This window comes from Somniosus microcephalus, chromosome 18 (assembly GCF_052327205.1).
Source record: "Somniosus microcephalus isolate GS21.2 chromosome 18, FLI_Smic_1.0, whole genome shotgun sequence".
Taxonomy (NCBI): Eukaryota; Metazoa; Chordata; class Chondrichthyes; order Squaliformes; family Somniosidae; genus Somniosus; species Somniosus microcephalus.
Window position 1 is genome coordinate 28273072 of NC_141004.1, and position 17844 is coordinate 28290915.

At 45.4% G+C, this 17844-nt stretch overlaps 1 protein-coding gene across 1 annotated transcript in view; it reads left to right on the forward strand.

Annotated features, from left to right (window-relative positions):
- LOC147105178 (complement receptor type 1-like) overlaps window positions 1–17844 on the forward strand; it is a 358655-nt gene that overhangs the window by 26534 nt on the left and 314277 nt on the right. Inside the window, exon 2 of the mRNA XM_086011790.1 lies at window positions 12999–13190. Coding sequence (XP_085867916.1) covers window positions 12999–13190 — 192 coding nt within the window. The remainder of the gene's footprint in view (window positions 1–12998; window positions 13191–17844) is intronic.

Genomic DNA, 17844 nt, shown 5'->3' on the forward strand with positions numbered 1-17844 from the left:
CACAGCCAAGGAAATTCTTTTGAATTGTGATGTAGGGAAACACGGCAGCCAATTTGCGCAATAAAAGCACAAGCCATTGAACGTTGGAAGGTACGTCTGCTCCAGTTCTGCAAACGCTGCTTCTTCAGCTTGAGACTCAGCTTTGTAAATTTTAAGAGTGAATGCAACAGAGATAGGAGGGTGACCAAGAGAGAACAGGGCCTAAATGGTCCAATTTAATAAAAATCCTCAAATGGGGCCAGGAGAATGGGCAACAGAGCCCAGAGTGAGAGGACAAGTGCTGGGAGCGGGGTCTAAACAACTGGGCATGAGTGAGGCAAAGCTTGAAGCAGGATCTAAAAGGACCAAGCATTTTAAATGTTGGAGCAGGGTCAGGAGGCAGTGGGCTGCGCTGCTCATGGTGAGGCCCATTACAAATTTTTATATAGGTGGTTTCATTTACAGTAGAAGAACAGGATAGCATGCCGGAAATCCCAAGGAAACTAATATTGAATCGGGGACAGGGACTCAATAAAATTAATGTAAGTACTGTATAACAGTAATGAAGAAAATAATGGCACTAAAGAGTGACATATCCCCAGGACCAGATGGTTTCCATCTCCGGGTTTTAAAGGAATTAGGTGAGCACATTGCAGATGCCCGAACTATAACCTTTCAACGTTCTTGCGATTCAGGAACAATTCCTTTAGATTGGAAGATTGTGCATATTGCTCCGCTATTTAAGAATGGCGAGAGGGAAACCAAGGAATTATAGACCAGTTAGCCTAACATCTGTTGTCGGGGAAATTGCTGGAGTCTATAATTAAGGATAGGATGACTGAACACCTCAAATTTTCAGTTGATCAGAGAGAGCCAGCATGGATTTGTGAAAGGTAGGTCATGCCTAACAAACCTGATTGAAATTTTTGAGGAGGTGACTAAAGTAGTGAACAGGGGAATGTCTATGGATGTTATTTTATATGGACGTCCAGAGGCATCTGATAACGTCCCACACAAGAGACTGTTAACTAAGGGGGAAGCACATGGAATTGAGGGCAAATTATTGACCTGGTTAGGAAATTGGTTGAGCGACAAGAGACCGAGGCTAGAATTTTGCCAGTACTCCGAGTGCAGGATTGGAGGTGGGACTGCTGTCAAAATCGCAAAGATTGACAGCAGGCAGGAAACCCGCTGTCAACCCACCTCCAATCAATCTTCCCAAGTGTCGGGTCCCCGATTTGCGCATGGACCCGACACCTAGCAGTGGGAAGAGGATTATAGCCACTTACCTGGCTGTTAACAGGTACTTGGTACTTGTTAACAGGCTTTTTTTTCAATTTTGCTGCTTCTGCCTTGGGTTCCCCAATGTCCAGACACCACGCCAGGTAAGTGTGGCGTGTTTTGAGTCATCTGTAATGTTTCTGCATTGATGACAGCTGCAGAAGTGGTGTGAAGGTTCCACTGGTGCACTGGTGAGTTTCAGAGGTAAGAAAATGTTGGGAAAATCATTTTTAATATATTTACTCTTTTCTGTAGGTAACAAGTTTTGAATTGGATGTCTTGTCCCACCTCATTGGGAGAACCTCTCTCACCAGTGACAGATTGCTTCTGTTACCTCACCTGCAGCTGCCATCTATTCTAGCCTAAGGAGGGAGTCACTGGAGAGCTTGGGTGCATGAGCTCACCTGTGAACAGTCATTGTCAGTGTTTGAAGCACCTCAATGCTGTCAAACACTGAGAAATGAGCTGTTAAAAAAATATTGTGCATGGTCCCTTTAAGAAAACCAGCAGATGATGCATCATCAAATGACATCATCTAACCAGCTTCTTAATTGGCCAGCAAACTCTCAGGGCGGGCTTAGCAAGGCCAATCGACCGACGGGCCGGATGCAGTTGGGGGTGGGACTGGAACCCGGAAATCAGCTGACTCGCTCCCAAGCTGCATCCATTTGCAAAATCGCGGCCAGAGAGTAGGGATAATGGGTAGGTACTCAAATTGGCAGGATATGGCTAGTGGTGTCCCGCAGGGATCTGTTTTCGGGCCTCAACTATTCAGTGTTTATTAACGACTTGGATGATGGCATAGAAAGTCATATAGCCAAATTTACCGATGACACAAAGATAGGTGGCATTGTAGGCAGTGTAGATGAAAGCATAAAATTACAAAGGGATGTCGATACATTAAGTGACTGGGCAAAACTGTGGCAAATGGATTTCAATGTAAGCAAATGTGAGGTCATCCACTTTGGGTCTAAAAAGGATAGAACCGGGTACTTTCTAAATGGTGAAAAGCTAAGAACAGTGGAGGCCCAAAGAGACTTGGGGGGTCCAGGTACATAGATCAGTAAAATGTCATGAACAGGTACAGAAAATAATCAAAAAGGCTAATGGGATGTCGGCCTTTATATCTAGAAGACTAGAGTACAAGGGGGTAGAAGTTATGCTGCAGCTATACAAAACCCTGGTTAAACCACATCTGGAATATTATGAGCAGTTCTGGGCACCACACCTTAGGAAGGACATATTGGCCTTGGAGGGAGTGCAGCGTAGGTTTACCAGAATGATACCCGGACTTCAAGGGTTAAGTTATGAGGAGAGATTACACAAATTAGGGTTGTATTCCCTAGAATTTAGAAGGTTGAGGGGTGATCAGATCGAAGTTTTCAAGATATTTAGGGGAACAGATAGGGTAGATAGAGATAAACTATTTCCGCTGGTTGGGGATTCTAGGACTAGGAGGCATAGTATAAAAATTAGAGCCAGATCTTTCAGAAGTAAAATTAGGAAACACTTCTACACACAAAGGGTGGTAGAAGTTTGGAACTCTCTTCTGCAAATGGCAATTGGTGCTAGATCAATTGTTAATTTTAAATCTAAGATTGAGTTTTTGTTAACCAAAGGTACTAAGAGATAGATTTTTGGACTCTCGGGGAATCAAGGGATATGGAGATCAGGTGGGAAAGTGGAGTTGAGGCGGATGATCAGCCATGATCTTATTGAATGGCGGAGCAGGCTCGAGGGGCCTTATGGCCGACTCCTGCTCCTAATTCTTATGTTCTTATATGGGTATATGGAGTTAGGTCACAGATCAGCCATGATCTCATTGAATGGTGGAACAAGCTCGAGGGGCTCAATCGCCTACTCCTGTTCCTATGTTCCTATAAATGTTGACTTTAAAACATTACGCAAAAATATGGTACAGAAAGTAAGGTTTCTGACAGGAATTGTGCTCCATATGTAAGATTTTAATAATATACAAGTAGATATATGGAATACTCTTCCACTTATCTGGATGAGTGCAGCTCCAACAACACTCAAGAAGCTCGACACCATCCAGGACAAAGCAGCCCGCTTGATTGGCACCCCATTCACCACCTTAAACATTCACTCCCTCCACCACCGGCGCACCGTGGCTGCCGTGTGTACCATCTACAAGGTGCACTGCAGCAACTCGCCAAGGCTTCTTTGGCAGCACCTCCCAAACCCGCGACCTCTTCCACCTAGAAGGACAAGGGCAGCAGACGTATGGGAACACCACCGCATGCAAGTTCTCCTCCAATCACACCACCCTGACTTAGAAGTATATTGCCGATCCTTCATCGTCGCTGGGTCAAAATCCTGGAACTCCCTCCCTAACAGCACTGTGGGCTTCACCACACGGACTGCAGCGGTTCAAGAAGGCGGATCACCACCTCCTTCTCAAGGGCAATTAGGGATGGGCAATAAATGCTGGCCTTACCAGCGACGCCCACATCCCATAAACAAATAAAAAAGAGGTCTTGTAGCTAAACCACCTACTTCTACTGGTCAGTGACTGTAGGTGAGCTCCTCACCCCCCACCAGCATGGCCAAGAAGAAAGAACTGCTGCAAGGGATATCACAGGCGTCAACCCGTCTCCCATCATTCCACAGTGGGACACTGCCTTAGTGTGTTTGTAGGGCAGGATATAAAGCACAATGAGATAAATGTATAAAACCCCAAGGAATATTGAACACTCTGAGGAATCTCTCATTACACAGTCCTCTTATGTACTTACAGTCCTCTGTGTGTTTTGGCAAAGACAGCTTGATAAACAAGTAAGGAAAAAGACTACACACCTGCTCCTAAACTGTTGAGTAGATTTAAGTTTTCATAAGCAGTTTTAGGTGGTTGATGGAGGGGTGGGGGGATTCATGGCATTTGTTAGTCATTGTCACGGTGTTGAAGATATCTCTAAATTGAAGGTAGCCCTGTCCGCTTTGAAAGGAATAGTCTTATAGGTTTCTGCTTGGGAATTTCTGATCATCGTCTTTACAAGGCAGCAAATCCTCTTTGAAGCTCTCAGCAGTTGAGGTTGAAAGTCTGCCAGGGTTAATCCTAATGCAACTCCTGTCTTCCCGTCTCTGGGGTGTTTTGAGTGAGTGGCAGTCAACAGCAGGCTAGCGATCGGTTTCTATGTGGTTGGGGCTGAATTACCCTGAGTCAGAGACCCCTGCGGGGTTGGAACGGCCCTGCGGGAGGTAGACGTGTGTGATCAGAGCCTCAGCAGTTACTGCAGTGGAACACCGCAGGGGTGGGGAGGGGGTGCTAGTGGGAATAGGGAAGTAGCCAGGCAGGCACACCGGGGGTGGGGGGGTTGTGCTGCGGGGTGAGGTGGTGGAGAGGAAGAGTGGCAGGATAGCTGCAACAGAGAATGAAGAGCAACAAGGGGCCGAAGGAGATGAAGAATAGGGCAATGAAGTAAAAGAAAATTATTGAACATATATAATTTATAAAGAAAAATGTGCATTTCTATAGCGCCTTTCACGTCCTCGATGTCCCAAAGTGCTTTACAGCCAATGAAGTACTTTTTGAAGTGTAGTCACTGTTTGTAATGTCGGAAACACGGCAGTCAATTTGCGCACAGCAAGCTCCCACAAACAGCAATGTGATAATGACCAGATAATCTATTTTTTTAGTGATGTTGGTTGAGGGATAAATATTGGCCAGGACGCTGGGGAGAACTCCCTGCTCTTCCTTGAATAGTGCAGTGGGATAGATGAAATCTCAGACAGAACCTCCTCTTCCATTTGCCCACCCCCCATTGTGACTGCACCCTGCTCTTGGCACCCTCCGCTTTCTCCCCCCTTCCCTGCTCCTTGTGTGCTTCACACTGATCCTGCCCACTGCCTAAGCCCATTGCTTTCCTCCCCACTGCCAACCCGCCCACCAAAATGTGCCTAGGAGCTTTCTTCACCTGGTACCTAGTGCAGACAATTCTACAAACCACCTATGTGAGGTTCTGATGCACGGCATAGAAACCCTTATGAGCATATGGTACCGCCAGGATATCTGCAGTGCACCACCTCACGGCAAGAGGCCAAAATGTCGGTTTTTGCATCTCTTGGGAATTAATCAAATAGAGAGAGCCACTGATGAGGACTTCCAGCAATATCATTGGTGTAATGGCGTCTTCTCACCCACAGATCATAGGATGATGTTATTGTCTCTTCTGATGACAACACATCTGCACCATTCTGCTGCCCTCTTCCAATGTCACCCCCCAATGATCTCACACATGACAGAAAGCAGGCAGGGCCAGGCTGACCCCATGGTCGACAGCTGCCCTACCTTGGGCCATGCTGACAAAAGTTGAGAAGTACCTCGATCCCAGGAGCCCCTCACACAGACTGCCAGCTACTCCACTGGCTCCAGACACACGGATTGCACCAAGACACAGCAGAATATTAAATAATGCAGCACAAGAGACACAGACTTTTAGAAAGGGAAAAGGCCGAGGTAGCAGGCACTAGGTTTAGAGACACAAAGCATTTTGTGAAATAAAACCTATTGCCACTGGGAATTGCAGTACGTGAAAACAGTTTCATTTGTATGGCTGCAAGGAAAACACACGTTGGTCAGGATAAGGGATAGACGCAGGGAGGATTGATAATGAAAAGCATATGCAGGGTGATTAGGAGAAAGTGTCCTGTTTCAGGGTCTGCCAAATGGTTCTTGCAGCTACTGAATGCATTTGTGTCCATACATCTTCTAGTTCCTCATTCACATAATCTGGCTGCTCAATTGAGGGTTCTTGCTCTGGCTGTTTCAGGTGGATACCTTTTTTGAATTACGAGGTTACGGATGTGTTTATTAAGATATAAATGTACATTGTGTATATTTATATCTTATAAAAAAGTTACATTTGCATGCTCTTCCTTTCTTCAAAACTTGATGTCCTGGTGTCACATCTTTGTCACACTTTCTGTGTCAATATTTTCCATTATAAATGACTATATTGCGCTTTGCCTATGTTAACTTGTCACCTGTGCAATCTGGCTATTGGGTTCCCACAAATTGCTCAAAATCTATTCTGAAAATATTTTCATGCCACCACCCTTTTTTCTCAGTTACTGAAATTTCAAATGTCCAAAATAAGGGTTTAAGCAAAATTTAAAAAATCTAAAAATTACATATTTCACAATAACATCATTAAATTGTGAAATCAGAAACACTACTGTCTTTCCTCATTGTAATTATATTCATTATTATAAAGGTTATTTCAATTTTAAAGCATACAGGTTCTAATTATCTTACCTGATCATCACCTGTGTTGTGTTTATCATTAGAACGACCTAATTAATTTTGTAAGCTCTAATTACCATCTGTTGTTTTTTGGTGGCACCTTTCCAATTTCTTACAAATGTGTATGTTTATGTGAGACAGAGGGAGACAGGCACAGAAAGATACATGTCCAGGAACCAAATCACAAAACACCAAATTCAGTATTTACAGAGATCCTTTAGAAAGTCACAAATGGGATTCACCCTCCAACCAATGCTGACAGGTCCATGCCCTGTTTAAAGTAATTATGGAAAGAGACTAGAAAATATCGAAGATAAAAATGTTCAAATAGGGAAGAGCTAATTTCAGTGATTTAAGAAGGGACCTAGCACAGGTAGATTGGAAAAGGCGATTGCAGGGTCAAGCAATAACTGAGCATTCAGGAAAGAGAGAGTTCAGGTACAGACTAGGCATATTCCTTTGAAGGGAATAGCTAGCTTGCACTACTTAAGGGGGAGGTGCATTCTGGCTGCAGCATGTGCTAGAAGTGGCTGGGGAAAAGATTCTGACCTGCAAAAAGAGTGACTAATGGCGCAACAGGGGAGAGAACGTGCTCCAAAGATCTCCAATGCTGCACTAGAGGCCTTGGTGGAGGAGGTGGACAGGACGAGAGAGGACCTCTATCCACTGGGGGCCTGGAGGCTCTCCAGACAAACTCTGTGAAGGCAGTGAGATCAAGGTGGTCAAGGCCAGAAGTCAAGCCCTGAGGACCTGGATGCAGTGCTGCAGGAAGTTCAATGACCTCACACAAGTGGCCAAGGTAGGTCAGTGAATTCATCTTCAAATGCCATAACCCACCAACTCTACCACTAGCCTCCCGCACTGCTCAATGCACCACACCCCCATCACTTTTCTACCAACAATCTCTATCAAACAGGACTCGAACCTCACATTCATAGCTTCACCTCACCCTCACTTACCACTGCTGCAAGCCTCACACTCACACACATCTCCCAGCTTGTAAACACATGCCAGCTATTCAACCATGACAGCCACATCACCCAAACACATTGCACCACGCTCACAGAATCACTTCTCTCTCTCTCTCTCTTGCAGGACAAGTGGGCGCATAACTGAAGGCAGCAGGAACTAACCAGTGAGGGACTGGCTCATCTGCAGCATCTTAACCCGATGGAGGAGACCGTGGTCGCCATCATTGGAGTGGCCATCGTTGAGGCTGTGGCCAGCGGCTGGGCTGAAACCATAGAAGATGATGGTATCCTCATACCTAATCCTCCTCCTCACATTCCACTTCCCCCTCATCCCACAATGTCTTTTGATTTAAAAGCTGCAGATAGTGTAAACATATACCTTTTACTTTCCCCCACTCCTCGCACCGCAACCCTACCCTTGTTACTTTCTCCTTTTCAGATAACCACGAACTCCAACCTGGCCAGCCAATGCTGGCAGAGCAACAGGTGGAAGAGGAAGGAGGCAGTGATGATGAAGACACAGCCCCGTCACTCGATTTCACACTCGCAGCCACCTGCTCAGATACTGACACTCCACATACTTTAAAGGATAACTTAGAGGTGGGATCTGCACGTGGTGAGACGCCGGACACGAGTGGCCTGCAGCCAGGGCAGGAGGCAATGATAGCGCAGGTGTCAACTCCCCCGAGGGCGAACACGAACACAAGTTCTGCTCCAGAGGACTCAAATGAGCACTTCGATGGGGCAGACTACAGAAGAAGGCTGATGGATTTGCACAATTAAATGCTTGGTGCATTGGCAGGCCTGCCAGAAAGCCTGCGTGCAATGTCGAGCAGCATGGAGGAGTCTGGAAATAACTTGGCGCAGACCTTGGAACCCATCTTTTCCAGCATGGAAGTGATGGCCAACTCCATTTGCACACTTGCAGATCCAACCATGATGCAGCGTCTGATGGCCGATGTCTCGGCTTCCTTTGCAGCACAAGCAGAAGCCGCTCAACGCCTGGGTGCTGCAGTGGAAGCTCTGACTTCTATCGGGCAAGGTCAGCTTGCTGCCACGCAAGCTCAGACTGCTGCCATCATGGCTGCAGTTACCAGTGTTCAAAGGGGCTTGCAGGCAATGTTCCGTCTAATTTTTTTGGGAGGGCCGCGCGGCCCCTTTAACGAGCTGTGCGGCCCTTTCAAAAATCCGCGCATGTTCAGTTTTTGCATTTAGAAGCCGGTGAACTGGCCGCACGAGAACGCTAGAGCGCTGTGCAGCTTAACGGGACCATTGATTGCACAGTGTCGCAGCAGTCCAGCAATTTGTCCTCCCAACAGGTTAACAGGATTGCTGCGATGCGGCCCCGGGGGGTGGCAGTGGCTTCATGGAGCACGAACCTGTTGTCCTCTCTCAGGATGGCAGCATTCGTCATCCCACCCCTGCCACTTTGCCAGTGCCCTTGCTGTTGCCTGTCAGCCAGCCCAGACTGCTGCCACCCATGCCAAGATGGTATGGTCTGAAGCCAGGCCTTCTAGGCCCAGAGCAGCTTGAGGTCGTCCTTCAAGGCCATCTGCAGTCTCCCCCACTGAAAGTCAGCAGCCGTCCACCAGCCATGCTGCAGCCACTGGGGTAGCACTTCGTAGGAGCATTAGAACAGGCAAAGGCACATGGAAGACCGGCACTAAGGGAATGCACAAGGGTGATTTGTTGATGTTTGTATGCAATATGGCATGGTTTGATTTATAAATTTGAAAGCAGACACTGTGATGGTCAGTGACAGAGGTGTGGAACTGTTGGTGAATGTGGAATTCGGGTTGCGTTTACTGGTACTGCAGCCGGATGAGTCTGTCACGGACAGCCTGGCCAGAAAGGGGTTGTCTGGGTTGCCTCCTCCCTCTTCCTCTTCCTCCTGCTCCTCAGCTGCTCGCCGTATAGCTGGTGGCAAGGGTTGTGCCCTCATGATGACGAGGTTGTGCAGTATGAAACAGACCACCACGAAACCTGGCATCCGCTCTGCCGAGTATTGCAGGGCTCCTCCAGAGCGGTCCAGGCAGCAGAAGTGTTGCTTCAGCATGCCAAAGGTCTGCTTGATCACATTCCGTGTGGCAGAATGGTTTTCACTCTATGAATGGTGCCCACGTGTGCGTGGATTGCACACCGGTGTAATGGGCCAGGTTGTAAATGGATAGCTCTTGTTGCTCAGAAGCCACCCTTTGGTTTGTTGTGGTGGTTCAAATGCAGATGGGACAGCGGACTGCCGCAGAATAAAGGCATCCTGACTGCTGCCAGGATACCGGGCATTCACCCATGATTTGCTGAGTATGGTCACACACTAGCTGGATATTGAGGGCGTGGAATCCCTTGCGGCTGCGGTACATCTTGGAGTTTACATGCGGTGCCCGCAAAGTGACGTGCGTGCAGTCAATGGCACCCTGCATCATGAGGAAGCCTGCAACCCTCACGAAGCCACGTGCTCGCTCCGCCTGCTGTTCTCTGGCCAGAGAGAATGAAATGTATTCAGCTCTTTTGGATTACAGAGTCTCAGTTACCTCTCTTATGTAGCAGTGTACGGCAAACTGGGAGATGTTGCAAATATCTCCTCCTCCAGCCTGGAGGGAGCCCGAAGCATAAAAGTCCATGGCCACTGTGACCTTCACAGCCACTGGCAATGCGGTCCTCACCCTGCTCTGAGGTTCCAGTTGTGGCTGCAACAGGTGGCAGATTTCAGCGAGGATGTCCTTGGTGAAGCGTAGACATCTGACACACTCTTCCTCAGAGATTCAGGTAGGAGTATTGCTCCCTGAACACCCTGAGCTGATATGGCCTCCTGCTGAGAGCCCTTCTCCCCTCCTCCTCCTTCCTCTTCTAGCAGCTTGTCCTGCTCTGAGTCACCTCTGCTTATTCTCCCTGTCATGCTGTATTCCAAATGGGTGCTGTAGTAAGCATTCCATGTCTTGGAGCAAGTGGTCTGTGCAGAATCCTTGAAACCAGGACAAAGTCCTTCAGCACCTTCACGCCACTCCCTGTAGACTTCAGCAACATTAGATAACTGTAAAAAAAAAATGAAACACTCTGATTTCTACTGGCTGTTGCTGAGTTTGCAATCAGCAACTAACCTGCAAGTGGTTGATGATCCCTTTAAATAGCGCAGGTGGGGGGTCCTTCCTGCTGTTGTGCAAGCTTAAGAAAGGGCATTAGCTGGAGCGTTAAGCTCCAAAATGGCAGCATTAACATGCTGATTGACGTCACAATCTGCATTCTTCCGGCGCACGCTCCCTGCGCCTGTACTAACGCCCTAGTCAAGAGGGTGTCCGGTGCGGCCTGCACCAGAAGTGTGTGCACGCGCCGCAGATGTCATTTTGGAATAAAAACTGCACCTGTAGTGCCCAAAGTGTAAACGGTTTGCTGGGGAAAAAGTTGGGCCTATTAAGGACCCAAAGGGAAATCTTCATGTAGAGGTCGAGGACATGGCAAAAGTATTAAATGAGTACTTTGCATCTGTCTTCATAAAGGAAGCAGATGATGTGAAGGTTACACTAAAAGAGGAGCGAGAAGTTATGGACAGGATAATAATAGATAGAGGAGACATACTAAAAAGATTAGCATTACTGAAAGTTAGTAAGTCACGTGGTCTGGATGGAATGCATCCTGGGTGGCTGAAAGAAGCAAAGGTAGAATTAGCAGCCATTAGTCACAATCTTTCAATCCTGATTGGATACAGGAGTAGTGCCAGAGGATTGAAAGGTTGCTAATGTTATGCCACTATTCAAGAAAAAGGAGAATGATAAACCAGGAATTTACAGGCCTAACCTCAGTGGTGGGGATGTTATTGGAAACCATTATCAGGGACAAATTAATCTTATTTGGAAAGGCATGGGTTAATCAAGGAAAGCCAGCATGGATTTGTTAAAGGTAAATCATGTCTGATGAACTTGATTGAATTCTTTGATGAGGTAACAGATAAGGTAGTGCAGTAGATGTTTTATATATGGACTTTTGGAAGGCATTTGCCAAAGTACTCATGGAATTAAGGAGAAAATGGCGGTATGGATACAAAATTGACTCTGACAGGAAGCAAAGGGTGGGGGTGGATGGATGTTTTTCAGACTGGGAGGTGGTTTGCAGTGCTGTTCCCCAAGGGTCAGTTTTGGGTCCATTACTCTTTGCAATTTTTATAAACGACCTGTACTCGGGTGTAGGGAGCAGCATTATAAAGTTTGCAAATGATACGAAACTTGGCAAAGTAGTAGATCATGATGAGGATAGTTATAGGCTTCAGGATGACATAGACAGGATGGGCAAATGGAGTTCAATGCGGAGAAGTGTGAAGTGATGCAGTTTGGGAGGACTAATCTGCAAAGACACTATACTCTAAATGGCACATTTTGAAAAGTGTGGATGAGCAGAGAGACCTTGGTGTCCATATACACAAATCCTTAAAGGTGGCAGGGAAAGTTGATAAGGTGGTTAAAAAAGAATATGGATTACTTGGGTTTATAAATAGAGGAATAGAATATAAAAGCAAAGAGATCATTCTAGAACTTTATACATCATTTGTTAGGCCTCAGCTGGAGTATTGTGGACAATTCTGGGCACCTCCCGTTAGGCAAGATGTAAAGGCCTTAGAAAGGGTGCAGAGGAGGTTTACCAGGATGTTACCAGGGATGAGGGACTTCATTTATGAGGAGAGGTTGGAAAAGTTAGGACTATTCTCCTTGGAAAAGAGAAGGCTAAGAGGTGACCTAATAGAGGTTTTCAAGATGATGAGAGGTTTGGATAGAGTAAATAGGGAAAAAATATTCCCTCCAGCAGGTGAGTCAATAACTAGAAGCCATAGATTCAAAATCATTGGAAAAAGATCTAGAGGAGAGATGAGAGATTTTTTCACTGAGTTTTCGGGATCGGGAACGCTCTACCTGAAAAGGTGGTGGAAGCTGATTCCATAAATAATTTTAAAAGGGAGTTGGACGGGTACTTGAGGATGAAGAAGTTACAGGGTTACGGACTGACATAATAAAACTCACTACGCACTTGGTTTGAGTATAAAGCAAGGCTTTAATCAACTTGTTTGAGAACATGGAGGTCTAGTTGTACTTCACTAGTTCCTGTCTTACAAAATGTCCCCGGGCAAGCTGGGGCCCACGCCCGAGTATTTATACTCCTTGGACGGCGCCACCAGCTGGCCATCCAGTGTTATTTCATGAGCAGTTTCTTTATAATGAGATTTATAACACGGACAAAAAGTGGGGATGTGGGACTAAGCACGACTGCTCTTTCTAAGAGCCAGCACAGGCACGACGGGCCGAATGGCGGCCTCCTCTGCTGTACATTTCTATGATTCATTGTAAATCAGTGGCCAGATACTATTCTCTACAAAGCATAAATAGCCTTATTATTATAAAACAGAAAATTCCCTGATTCACCATGAACAATTCTACATGAGCTCTACGAGTAATATATTAAAAATTTTACAATGAACAATATAACAATGAACTTCAAAAAATGTTTTTATTTTTTAAAAGGTGACTGTGGTAAACCTCCGCAATTGGAAAATGGCTCACCAACTGATAAATATATTTCTCGGACCTCGTTTTCTGTGGGTGACATGGTTTTTTACAGATGTTCTCCAGGTTACACGTATAAGCAAGGAAGTACCAGATATATTTTCTGTAAAGAGGATTCAACTTGGCTACCGTTACGGGCCGTTTGTGAACGTAAGTAATAAAAGTAATTTTGTTCTTGCCACACCCACATCCACATTCTTTCCCATTGTCCATGCTAGACAACAGTTCTGTGGATGCAAGCAGCAATCCAGTACTTCATCCAATTAGCCATCTTGTCATGAGAGCCTGGACAGTGAGTGTTGCTCAGTGACTGTTCATAGGCTACATCACAACTGAGCCATGATCATTTCCTCACCCAGCTTATAGAACATAAGCAATAGGAGCAGGAGTAGGCCATACGGCCCCTCGAGCCTGCTCCACCATTAAGATCATGGCTGAACTTCTACATCAACTCTACTTTCCTGCCCTATCTCCATGCATATACATGGACATCTAGCAGGGGTCACTAGAAGCACAGACATCTGACACATATCTGCCCATTCCGTTAGTCCACCATGCCCTTTGTGTACAGAGTGCCGCAAATTTGAGTAATGGAGCAAATTACTGATAAAATGGATAACTCTCTCATTTTTTTGTTACTTATACTATGCCCCTTAGATCTACTCTACTGTTCTAACTCAAGCATCCTACCTACCTGAACAAAATATATTCTCATCATAACAATCATATCCCTTCAAAGTCTGTGCTTTTCCAAAATATAAAATCCCAATTCTCGAAGTCTTTCCTAATAATGAAGAGCCCTTCCGAACCTTTTCCAGGATCCCAATATCCCCCACCATGTGAGGGGACTGAAACTGGGCACAATATTCTAGAACCTTGCACTAGGTTAGGATTGTATTTTTAGTTTTGCCATAGAGTGGACAGAGCTGTTTGGCCTCAGCATTTCCCAAACACTATTCAAGAGAGGTTAAGTCAGAATAAGTGGACACACTGGCGTTTTGACTCCTTTTTCAAAAAAGAAAATCTGTTGGAAGTATATATGGGAGATTTTGCATTTAGTACAGGAAGGAAAGTTTTAAAAATCATGGATTAACTTTAAGAAATGGTAACCACTTGATGTAGATCAAATGTTTACTATTTCCATGTTTGCCTAAATCGGCATCCTCATGACAGAATACGGTCTAAGAGAAGGAGGATTTTGGTGCTCTTTAGGTTTATGTAGAGGGTAGTTTTTATCCCATCAGTCACTACAATATAAGCTAGAAGATTATAGGTGAGAATTTGCTGTCTTGTACCCAATATCCGCTGCATCTGTGGGGGGCTAGATGCACCCAACTTTACTGCTGCGGACCATTATCACCACATCCAGGTGCACCCCTGGTGCAGGCTTCCTCTGTGGTAGGGCCTTGCACTGGGATCCAGGGTTTCCCTTAGACTCTCTAGTCTAATGAAGGTAAGCACCAATGCCAGCCTTTTGGGGTACCCATATGTTTGGTGGCTTTGTGGATCATTTGGGGAAAGTGGGATGGGAGGGTCGGGAACACTTCCTTCTGCCTCAGTTCAATATGAATATTGCAGGTACGGGCCCAATAACACCCATTTAGCAATGCCCCGGAAATCCTGGGGCAGCATAGTAGAGTCAGAGACCTGATGTAAAAACATATTCCACACCCTTTTCCTTTTAAGACTGAACAGTTCCCAAGCACAGCGGAGAGGAAAATTGATCTTCATATAAATTGCTCTCCTCCCTTCCTCCCTTCGCTTCAAACCCCAGCCCCCCAAAGCTAACTCTCAACACTTTAGATCCTGTCGTTTTAGTTAAGCCATCTAGACTTCCCGCACTGAAGGAGCTTTTCTTCTGTTAAATCAGCTGACCTTAAATTTGTTTACTTTTTACTGGTTTTAACGAATTCTTGTCACCATCAATGTGCGGGACATCAGTAAAGGAGAAGAAAACACTTCTCCAATTTGGGTCAAATACAAACCAAAATCCTTTTACGCATCCTCTATTCTTCCCCAACCTCAGAAGAATAGCCCAGCTGTGCTAGCGTGAAATGTTGCACTTCTCACCAACCATCCGAAATGTAGTTGAAATTGCCAATCTATCTTTTTAATTAAAAGTCTTGCATCTATCGAATCATTTGTCTCGTGGGCCTTTTGTTTAGTTTAAAACAGGCATGGTCATGCACCTGTAACCTCTCTCCTGGAAGTTCAGCATACATGATTGGGTTCTGCTTTTCTCTTGTTTTCTGGAAACTCATTTAAAAAAATCAGAAAGTAGTTTCTTTTTTCTTCTGTTTTTGACCTTTATGCAAATCCAGCTCACCCTTCACTGCGATGCTCACTGATCTCCATTTGACTCCTGTTCCCCTATGTACTGAATTCAAAATTTCTGCCCTTTTTTACAAATCCGCCCATAGCCTTGGCATTCCCTGTTTCTGCCATCTCCTCCAGCTTTATATCCCAGCCTAAATACTGTCATCCTCTGACCTTCCTATCCCCTTTCAGTGGCCAAGTAGTCAGCTGTCTTAAGCCCACTCTCGGGAACTCGATTTCTAAACCTCTCATTCTCACTACATATCTCTGCCTCTTTCAAATCCTACTCCAAACCTATCTTTTTGACCATACATGTCGTCATATCTGCTAGCTCGTACATCTGATTAGGGTCAGTGTCTTGTGAAGCAGCTTGGATGGCTCATTGCAGTAAAGGCACTACATAAATGCAAGTTATTGTTGAAAGGGATGACACAGCAGCCCCCTATGTACAATTTCCTATTGCCAAGGTTTGTTTCAAATTTAAAATAATTGAGCTATTTTACTCATGGTTTTTCTTTTGATTGTGTTCTTTTCTTTCTGCTGAGGCTCTGGATGTGGGATTCTTTGTGGGTGTGTGCATGACATACAGAGCTATAATGGAAAATTATAATACTGCCCCACCATGGGATTCCACCTCTCAACTGACCCAAATATTCCCACACTCCAAACCACTTATTCCACTTCAACAGTTTAACTAAGATCTTGTACTAGTTGAACATTAATTCCTTGCTTTTTGTGTTCTATGCCTTTAGATCCAAAATTCAGTTGATTTTTTTTAATGGTCTAATCTACTTTAACTGCCAGCTTGAATGACCTGTGTATCTGTACACCAGGGTTCCTTTACTCCATTTAAAGCTTACTGTTTAAGGTGTATTTCCTTTCCCTATTCTTGCTTCCAAAAATATGAACTTACATTTTTCCATATTGAACTGCCTCTGCCTCATATCTGCCCATTCTGTTAGTCCACCTATTTCCTCCTGCAGCCTTTCACAGTCCCTGTCACATTTTGCCATACCTCCAATTTGCTTTCATTGGCAAATTTCAATATTGTTCCCTCAGCTTCTAACCACAGATAATTTATCTACATGGTAAATAAATGTAGCCCCAACACAGGCCCTGTGAAACAGCACCTACCACATTTTTCCAGTACGGGAAACTTCCTTTTACCCTACCTTTTGCTTTCTGACTTCTAATTGTCTCTCTATCCATATGTCCATAGTCCCCTTAATTCTATTATTGTCACCCTAAGTGACCTATGTGGTACCTGTGTTGTTTTTCTATTCTTTCATTTCTTCAAAAGAATTCTAAAAGGTTGATGAAGTACTATTACGCTTTTAGAAGTTCATACTAACTGGCTCTGATTAAGTTATGTTTCTCCAAATGCTTGTGTTATAGACTCTATTTGGAGTCTGAAAATCTGCATCGCTTCTGGGGTGCTTCTGCTGTAAGTGTGGTTCAGGTTGCAAATTTGGCTGGGACTTGCATGTGACGCGACCCAACCTTCCATGACTTTCTGTAATGTTTTGTTAGGGGCAGAGCCTTTGCCTGCCCCAAACAAGACCAGTGGGGGGTAAGAAGAGGTGTTGCTAGGGTTGGAGACTCACAAGTTTACTCACCGCAGCCTAACAGGATATTGCGGGGCTGGTATGCTAAGTACAAGCTGCCGTTCTGACCTGAAATACTGAACATTTCTGAAATGTTTAACTTTTTCTCAGTCCCTTTAATAAAGGACACTAATGGGCACAATATAGAAGTGTTTCTTGGTGTGAGCCAATGTCTGCCTGGACCCGGGATCCCCTGCTACATTTTGTGTCCTCTTGCCTATAGTGGGCCTAGTGTATATAAATTGGGTGACTCTCCCTCCTGACCCTGCTAACTTTGGCAAAGTCAGCACTGGAGGTCACTGGCGGGCAGATCCTGGCATTTACTGTGGGATCAAAGGCCTGTAGGTTTTCAGGCCCTAGTAGTTTACCAACAATTGAAAGATTAATTGGCTTATAGTTCCCTGGCTTAATCATATCTCCTTTTTTGGAAAGGGCAGTCATTTTTACTATCCTCTAGTCCTCTGGCAGTTTTCCTTTTCACAGAATTTCGGAAAATGAAAATCAGAGCTTCCACTATATCTTCCCCAGCTTCCTACAGAATCCTCAAATGTAAACCATCAGGTCCCTGTGACTTGTGTGCTCGCTTACCTGTTCTAGTGCTCCTACGAGGTGTAGCCCCAGTGGCTACAGCAAGGAAGACTGCTTACTTTCCATTGAGGATTTCTGAGAGGGCCATGGTGGGTGACCACAAGTAGCTACGGCTGTAGAGGGCCCAGCTGCAGACTGCAGTATCTCCGCAGCGGCCGGGACAGTCTGGCCCAGCTGGTTGTCTGGCACCAATCAGGGCACCTGCTGAGAGTGTGGGGGGGGACAACAGTATCTGTCTCTCCCATGGTGCTGCACAGCAGTACCCCTGCTGCTTTGCGTGCGAACAGAGTGCAGGA